The sequence below is a fragment of the Salvelinus fontinalis genome, unplaced genomic scaffold, assembly GCF_029448725.1.
Source record: "Salvelinus fontinalis isolate EN_2023a unplaced genomic scaffold, ASM2944872v1 scaffold_0129, whole genome shotgun sequence".
Taxonomy (NCBI): domain Eukaryota; kingdom Metazoa; phylum Chordata; class Actinopteri; order Salmoniformes; family Salmonidae; genus Salvelinus; species Salvelinus fontinalis.
This window is the reverse complement of record NW_026600338.1, coordinates 48,017-57,500: the sequence shown is the minus strand read 5'-3', so window position 1 is coordinate 57,500 and position 9,484 is coordinate 48,017. Positions and strand designations below refer to the sequence as shown.

General features: G+C 43.2%; 1 protein-coding gene across 2 annotated transcripts in view; it reads left to right on the top strand.

The window, feature by feature from the left end:
• LOC129843401 (neuroserpin-like) overlaps positions 1–8,705 on the top strand; it is a 49,377-nt gene extending 40,672 nt beyond the window's left edge. For both annotated transcript variants that reach the window (XM_055912109.1, XM_055912107.1), the window contains exons 7-9: positions 3,155–3,241; positions 6,472–6,561; positions 6,668–8,705. In XM_055912109.1, coding sequence (XP_055768084.1) covers positions 3,155–3,241; positions 6,472–6,561; positions 6,668–6,744 — 254 coding nt within the window. In that variant the 3' untranslated portion in view covers positions 6,745–8,705. The remainder of the gene's footprint in view (positions 1–3,154; positions 3,242–6,471; positions 6,562–6,667) is intronic.
• Positions 8,706–9,484: the final 779 nt, after the last annotated feature.

Sequence of the window (9,484 nt, the reverse complement as noted above, 5' to 3'; positions counted from 1 at the left end):
TCTATGAAATGACTCACTGTAAACAGAGCAGGCAGAGTCTTACAGACAGTTCCCTGTGAAATGACTCACTGTAAACAGAGCAGGCAGAGTCTTACAGACAGTTCCCTATGAAATGACTCACTGTAAACAGAGCAGGCAGAGCACTACAGACAGTTCCCTGTGAAATGACTCACTGTAAACAGAGCAGGCAGAGCACTACAGACAGTTCTCTATGAAATGACTCACTGTAAACAGAGCAGGCAGAGTCCTACAGACAGTTCCCTGTGAAATGACTCACTGTAAACAGAGCAGGCAGAGTCTTACAGACAGTTCCCTATGAAATGACTCACTGTAAACAGAGCAGGCAGAGTCCTTCAGACAGTTCCCTATGAAATGACTCACTGTAAACAGAGCAGGCAGAGTCCTTCAGACAGTTCCCTATGAAATGACTCACTGTAAACAGAGCAGGCAGAGTCCTACAGACAGTTCCCTATGAAATGACTCACTGTAAACAGAGCAGGCAGAGTCCTTCAGACAGTTCTCTGTGAAATGACTCACTGTAAACAGAGCAGGCAGAGTCCTTCAGACAGTTCCCTGTGAAATGACTCACTGTAAACAGAGCAGGCAGAGCACTACAGACAGTTCCATATGAAATAAATCAATAAAATGTATTTATAAAGCCCTTTTTACATCAGCCAATGTCACAACGTGCTGTACAGAAACCCAGCCTAAAACCCCAAACAGCAAGCAATGCAGATGTAGAAGCACGGTGGCTAGGAAAAACTCCCTAGAAAGGCCAAAACCTAGGAAGAAACCTAGAGAGGATCCAGGCTCTGAGGGGTGGCTAGGAAAAACTCCCTAGAAAGGCCAAAACCTAGGAAGAAACCTAGAGAGGATCCAGGCTCTGAGGGGTGGGTAGGAAAAACTCCCTAGAAAGGCCAGAACCTAGGAAGAAACCTAGAGAGGAACCATGCTCTGAGGGGTGGCCAGTCCTCTTCTGGCTGTGCCGGGAAATGACCCGCTGTAAACAGAGCAGTGAATTTAACAGACGTACACTACCGTTCAAAGGTTTGGGGTCACTTAGAAATGTCCTTGTTTTTAGTGCTGTCCATTAAAATAACATCAAATTGATCAGAAATACAGTGTAGACATTGTTAATGTTGTAAATGACTATTGTAGCTGGAAACGGCAGATTTTCTTTTATTGAATATTTTCATAGGTGTACAGAGTCCCATTATCAGCAACCATCACCCCTGTGTTCCAATGGCACGTTGTGTTAGCTATTCCAAATTTATAATTTTAAAAAGGCTAATTGATCATTAGAAAACCCTTTTGCAATTATGTTAGGGCAGCTGAAAACTGTTGCCGTGATTAAAGAAGCAATTAAACTGGCCTTTAGACTAGTTGAGTATCTGGAGCATCAGCATTTGTGGGTTTGATTACAGGCTCAAAATGGCTAGAAACAAAGAACTTTCTTCTGAAACTCGTCACTCTATTCTTGTTCTGAGAAATGAAGGCTATTCTATACGAGAAATTGCCAAGAAACTGAAGATCTCATACAGCGCTGTGACCTACTCCCTTCACAGAACAGCGCAAACTGGCCCTAACCAGAATAGAAAGAGCAGTGGGAGGCCCCGGTGCACAACTGAGCAAGAGGACATATACATTAGAGTGTCTAGTTTGACAAGTCCTCAACTGGCAGCTTCATTAAATAGTACCCGCAAGGGCCTCCCGGGTGGCGCAGTGGTCTAGGGCACTGCATCGCAGTGCTAGCTGCGCCACCAGAGTCTCTGGGTTCGCGACCAGGCTCTGTCGCAGCCGGCCGCGACCGGGAGGTCCGTGGGGCGACGCACAATTGGCCTAGCGTCGTCCGGGTTAGGGAGGGTTTGGCCGGTAGGGATATCCTTGTCTCATCGCGCTCCAGCGACTCCTGTGGCGGGCCTGGCGCAGTGCGCGCTAACCAAGGGGGCCAGGTGCACGGTGTTTCCTCCGACACATTGGTGCGGCTGGCTTCCGGGTTGGAGGCGCGCTGTGTTAAGAAGCAGTTTGGCTTGGTTGGGTTGTGCTTCGGAGGACGCGTGCTTTCGACCTTCGTCTCTCCCGAGCCCGTACGGGAGTTGTAGCGATGAGACAAGATAGTAATTACTAGCGATTGGATACCACGAAAAATTGGGGAGAAAAGGTGATAACATTTATTTAAAAAATAAATTAAAATAAAATAAATAGTACCCGCAAAACACCAGTCTCAACGTCAACAGTGAAGAGGCAACTCCGGGATGCTGGCTTTCTAGGCAGAGTTCCTCTGTCCAGTGTCTGTGTTCTTTTGCCCATCTTAATCTTTTCTTTTTATTGGCCAGTCTGAGATATGGCTTTTTCTTTGCAACTCTGCCTAGAAGGCCAGCATCCTGGAGTCGTCTCTTCACTGTCGACATTGAAACTGGTGTTTTGCGGGTACTATTTAATGAAGCTGCCAGCTGAGGACTTTCAAAAACAAGGACATTTCTAAGTGACCCCAAACTTTTGAACGGTAGTGTATTTATTGATTAGCATTGGGGATAATGTGTAACCAAGTCTTTACTGTGTTGTGGTGTCAACAAAATGCATGTCTGCTTTCGCTGGACATCATCGTAGGTTCAGAAAACTATCAGAAATAAACAGCCCAACGCCACGGCGTACATTATCACTTAGCAACGCCGAGGCGTACATTATCACTTAGCAACGCCGAGGCGTACATGATCACTTAGCAACGCCGAGGCGTACATTATCACTTAGCAACGGCGATGGAGGAGAAAGTGGCGGTCTGAGGAACTTTCAAATAGAAACCAAATTGTCTCAACTCTCTATACATGACTCTGAGCAGACGGAAAGAGACACCTTGAGAATCTCTACCAGGTACCTCATTCTGAGTGGGTCGGATTGACAGAACGGCGCCACCCGTCAGAGGACAGCAGTAGTTGGATAGAGATCTTTAACAGTCTCAGCCAGCAGAGTTAGAAACACTTTACATGTTGGAGTGTGAAATGAGTCTCCTCTTTTGTGTTTCTGCTTTACCGTGTGTGTGTGTGTGTGTGTGTGTGTGTGTGTGTGTGTGTGTGTGTGTGTGTGTGTGTGTGTGTGTGTGTGTGTGTGTGTGTGTGTGTGTGTGTGTGTGTGTGTGTGTGTGTGTGTTGTCCAGACGGTAAGGACCTGTTCATTGGGAAGGCGGTGCAGAAGGCCTACCTGGAGGTGACCGAGGAGGGGGCGGAGGGAGCTGCAGGATCAGGTGACCTTATGGTTGCATCATCATCTCCTCACCTCCACCACCCCTCATCAGAGGACCTCTTTATATCCTGTCCACTTCCTCTATTACCCTTACTGACCTCATCGTTAACTTCCTGAAATTACATTCTGTCTGCAGGGTCTACCCTTACTGTCTTTCTCTGTCTCTGTCTCTCTCTGTCTCTCTCTGTCTCTCTCTCGCTCTCTCTCGCTTTTAAATGTTTCCTCTCTATCCACCTGTGCTCTTGCTATTCCTCTCTCTCTATACCTCTCTATCGCTCTCTCTCTCTCTATATATATATACATCTCTCTCTATCCCTCTCTCTCTCTATAAATATACATCTCTCTCTATCCCTCTCTCTCTCTATAAATATACATCTCTCTCTATCCCTCTCTCTCTCTATAAATATACATCCCTCTCTCTCTCTATAAATATACATCCCTCTCTCTCTCTATAAATATACATCCCTCTCTCTCTCTATAAATATACATCCCTCTCTCTCTCTATAAATATACATCCCTCTCTCTCTCTATAAATATACATCCCTCTCTCTCTATAAATATACATCCCTCTCTCTCTCTATAAATATACATCCCTCTCTCTCTCTATAAATATACATCCCTCTCTCTCTCTATAAATATACATCCCTCTCTCTCTCTATAAATATACATCCCTCTCTCTCTCTATAAATATACATCCCTCTCTCTCTCTATAAATATACATCCCTCTCTCTCTATATATATACATCTCTCTCTCTCTCTCTCTCTCTCTCTCTCTCTCTCTCTCTCTCTCTCTCTCTCTCTCTCTTTTCTATTCTTCTTGTCAATCTCTGTCAGAGTCGATCCTGTGTGTTGTCTTCCCACTGCAGTACTGTGGTGTCTTCCCACTGCAGTACTGTGTTGTCTTCTCACTACAGTACCGTGGTGTCTTCTCACTGCAGTACTGTGTTGTCTTCCCACTGCAGTACCGTGGTGTCTTCTCACTGCAGTACCGTGGTGTCTTCTCACTGCAGTACTGTGGTGTCTTCCCACTGCAGTACTGTGGTGTCTTCCCACTGCAGTACTGTGGTGTCTTCCCACTGCAGTACTGTGGTGTCTTCCCACTGCAGTACTGTGGTGTCTTTCCATTGCAGTACTGTGGTGTCTTCCCACTGCAGTACTGTGGTGTCTTCTCACTACAGTACTGTGTTCCATATGGATGATATATAAACAGGTCTTCTCACTACAGTACTGTGTTCCATATGGATGATATATAAACAGGTCTTCTCACTACAGTACTGTGTTCCATATGGATGATATATAAACAGGTCTTCTCACTGCAGTACTGTGTTCCATATGAATGATATATAAACAGGTCTTCTCACTACAGTACTGTGGTGTCTTCTCACTACAGTACTGTGTTCCATATGAATGATATATAAACAGGTCTTCTCACTACAGTACTGTGTTCCATATGAATGATATATAAACAGGTCTTCTCACTACAGTACTGTGTTCCATATGGATGATATATAAACAGGTCTTCTCACTGCAGTACTGTGTTCCATATGAATGATATATAAACAGGTCTTCTCACTACAGTACTGTGGTGTCTTCTCACTACAGTACTGTGTTCCATATGAATGATATATAAACAGGTCTTCTCACTACAGTACTGTGTTCCATATGGATGATATATAAACAGGTCTTCTCACTGCAGTACTGTGTTCCATATGAATGATATATAAACAGGTCTTCTCACTACAGTACTGTGTTCCATATGAATGATATATAAACAGGTCTTCTCACTACAGTACTGTGTTCCATATGAATGATATATAAACAGGTCTTCTCACTACAGTACTGTGTTCCATATGGATGATATATAAACAGGTCTTCTCACTGCAGTACTGTGTTCCATATGAATGATATATAAACAGGTCTTCTCACTACAGTACTGTGGTGTCTTCTCACTACAGTACTGTGTTCCATATGAATGATATATAAACAGGTCTTCTCACTACAGTACTGTGTTCCATATGAATGATATATAAACAGGTCTTCTCACTACAGTACTGTGTTCCATATGGATGATATATAAACAGGTCTTCTCACTGCAGTACTGTGTTCCATATGAATGATATATAAACAGGTCTTCTCACTACAGTACTGTGGTGTCTTCTCACTACAGTACTGTGTTCCATATGAATGATATATAAACAGGTCTTCTCACTACAGTACTGTGTTCCATATGGATGATATATAAACAGGTCTTCTCACTGCAGTACTGTGTTCCATATGAATGATATATAAACAGGTCTTCTCACTACAGTACTGTGGTGTCTTCTCACTACAGTACTGTGTTCCATATGAATGATATATAAACAGGTCTTCTCACTACAGTACTGTGTTCCATATGAATGATATATAAACAGGTCTTCTCACTACAGTACTGTGTTCCATATGGATGATATATAAACAGGTCTTCTCACTGCAGTACTGTGTTCCATATGAATGATATATAAACAGGTCTTCTCACTACAGTACTGTGGTGTCTTCTCACTACAGTACTGTGTTCCATATGAATGATATATAAACAGGTCTTCTCACTACAGTACTGTGTTCCATATGAATGATATATAAACAGGTCTTCTCACTGCAGTACTGTGTTCCATATGGATGATATATAAACAGGTCTTCTCACTGCAGTACTGTGTTCCATATGAATGATATATAAACAGGTCTTCTCACTACAGTACTGTGGTGTCTTCTCACTACAGTACTGTGTTCCATATGAATGATATATAAACAGGTCTTCTCACTGCAGTACTGTGTTCCATATGAATGATATATAAACAGGTCTTCTCACTACAGTACTGTGGTGTCTTCTCACTACAGTACTGTGTTCCATATGAATGATATATAAACAGGTCTTCTCACTGCAGTACTGTGTTCCATATGAATGGTATATAAACAGGTCTTCTCACTACAGTACTGTGTTCCATATGGATGATATATAAACAGTGCTCCCTCCTGCTGACTGTTCAGTGTCAGTCAATTTAAATGACACTCAATTGTATACTCCTTGCATCCTCTCACCTCCTTCTTAAAACCCATTGGAGGAGAAGGGCAGATGGGAGGGACTCCTGGCTTTCTTATCCAATGTGTTTTGAGAAGGAGGCAAGGAGAAAGGAGAGAGAAGTATGCAACGGAGAATCTCCCCGTGTGTTGAATGTTCTCTCTCTCTCCCTGTAGGAATGATAGCTCTCACCAGGACTCTGGTTCTGTACCCTCAGGTCATGGCGGATCACCCCTTCTTCTTCCTCATCAGAAACCGCAGGACAGGTGTGTGTAACGCTGTCTGTCTGTCCATCCGTCAGTCTCTGTCTCCTTCTCTATGTCTCTGACCCTAGTGTCTTCTCTGACAGTTTCTTCCTCTCCTCCTCTCCAGGTTCTATCCTGTTCATGGGCAGGGTTATGACACCGGAGGTCATCGACCCTACTGACTTCGACAACGACTCCATGTAACTACGGAGACGGCCAATGGGATTCCAGTGTGCTGCTATCCTGCTATGCGGTCATATGCTCAAAGCCAATCAGATCCAGGCAAAACGAGGGCATAAACGCAACCTTTCCTCTCCCCGTCGTCGGCTGTGTTTTTATACTCTTATCGAGAATATATATGATTCCTATTCTATATATTATATATATTGAAAAATACATATAATGTGACTGTGTTTTGATACTGTAAGCTTTAACCACAAGAGAGAGATGTAAATACACTACATGAACAAAAGTATGTGGACACCTGCTCATCGAACATCTCATTCCAAAATCATAGGCATTAATATGAAGTTGGTCTCCCCTTTGCTGCTATAACAGCCTCAACTCTTCTGGGAAGGCTTTCCACTAGATGTTGGAACATTGCTGTGGGGGACTTGCTTCCATTCAGCCACAAGAGCATTAGTGAGGTCGGGCACTGATGTTGGTCGATTAGGCCTGGCTTGCAGTCGGCTTTACAATTCATCCCAAAAGGGGTTCGATTGGGTTGAGGTCAGGGTTCTGTGCAGGCCAGTCAAGTTCTCCCACACTGATCTCGACAAACCATTTCTGTATGGACCTCGCTTTGTGCACGGGGGCATTGTTATGCTTAAACAGGAAAGCGCCTTCCCCAAACTGTTGCCACAAAGTTGGAAGCACAGAATCGTCTAGAATGTCATTGTATGCTGTAGCATGAAGATTTCCCTTCACTGGAACTAAGGAGCCTGGCCCGAACCATGAAAAACAGTCCACAACCATTATTCCTCCACCACCAAACTTTACAGTTGGCACTATGCATTGAGGCAGGTAGCGTTCTCCTGGCATCCGCCAAACCCAGATTCGTCCATCGGATTGCCAGATGGTGAAGCATGATTCATCACTTCAGAGAACGTGTTTCCACTGCTCCAGAGTCCAATGGTGGTGAGCTTTACACCACTCCAGCCAACGCTTAGCATTGCACATGGGGATTTTAGGCTTGTGTGCAGCTGCTCGGCCATGGAAACCCATTTCATGAATGCTCCCGACAAACAGTTCCTGTGCTGACGTTGCTTCCCGAGGCAGTTTGGAACTCGGTAGTGAGTGTTGCAACTGAGGACAGACAATATTTACGCGCTTCAGCACTCAGCATTCCCGTTCTGTGACCTTGTGTGGCCTACCAGTTCGCGGCTGAGCCGTTGTTGCTCCTAGACGTTTCCACTTCACAATAACAGCACTTAGTTGACCGGGGCAGCTCTACCAGGGCAAAAATTTGAGGAACTGAATTGTTGGAAAGGTGCACATTGAAAGTCACTGAGCTCTTCAGTACGAGCCATTCTACTGCCAATGTTTGTCTATGGAGATTGAATGGTTGTGTGCTCGATTTTATTACACCTGTCAGCAACGGGTGTGGCTGAAATAGCCGAATTCACTCATTTGAAGGGGTGTCCACATACTTTTGAAAATATAAAAAAAAGTAATGTTATCTATTGGATCAGTAGAAATAAATTATATATCCATGTACTGCCCCTTTAAATTCACTAGCCACACACACACACACACACACACACTCTGTCGTTTAAAGGTGTGTCTCCCAAATCACCACCATTATATCCCTGTATATTTACTACTGTCTTAGATACCAGACTAGATATGTATTGCAACAACAACAAAACAACGTGTGCAGAAAATTTATGTATTTAATCACACAGAATCTTAGTAATTCTATCTTGGTTCCTCTTTTTTTTTTTTTTATTATGCTATAAGTACTTGGTTCCAATCCTGATGAACTAATATGCCTTATGAGTTGTTGATTTTAGTGGAGGTTTTTTGCAGGTAGGTGAACAGGTTGCTAAGACGTGCTAAGAGGTGTGCAGTTGGAGACTGTGTTTGGATGAAACAGGGAGAAATTATAACACCAGCTGTATTCACTCTTTTACTGAAAATTAAATATGAATGTGTTCCAGTTACAATTGTCTGGTGTCTTTTTGTATATAATTGCATTGAATTGTATTTGGTAAAACTACTTTATATTAAATTGCTCTTATACCTGTGTAGTAGCGTTGTAATTACTCTACTTACAACATTGTACTGTAATAGTAATTACATAATTTCTAATGAACACCCTCTGAGGTGAAAGGCCATATAACAGTATTGTCACGTTAACACTGGAAATGACCTTGACAAGCCCTCCGCATCACTACACCTCACAGCAGCAAGAACAGAGTAGGCCTATACCAAATCTGAGCAATATTTTTGGGGGGCAAGAATAGGACCATCATTTGGCATGGAGGGGAGATCTGATCACATAAGTTGTCAATGGCACACTGGAGGACAGACAAGACTAGGGAAGGAGGCTGCAGCTCAGAGGCTTCCTCTCCTCAGCTCCCCTCAATGCAGATGATGGAAAGGAAGCTGTAGGCATTATCATATCATTACAGAACAATGTTGGCAGCATTATCATATCATTACAGAACAATGTTGGCAGCATTATCATATCACTACAGAACCATGTTGGCAGTATTATCTTATCATTACAGAACCATGCTGTCAGCATTATCATATCAATATAGAACAATGTTGGCAGCATTATCATATCAATGTTGGCAGTATTATCTTATCATTACAGAACCATGTTGGCAGCATTGTCATATAATTACAGAACCATGTTGGCAGCATTGTCATATCATTACAGAACCATGCTGGCAGCATTATCATATCATTACAGAACCATGCTGGCAGCATTATCATA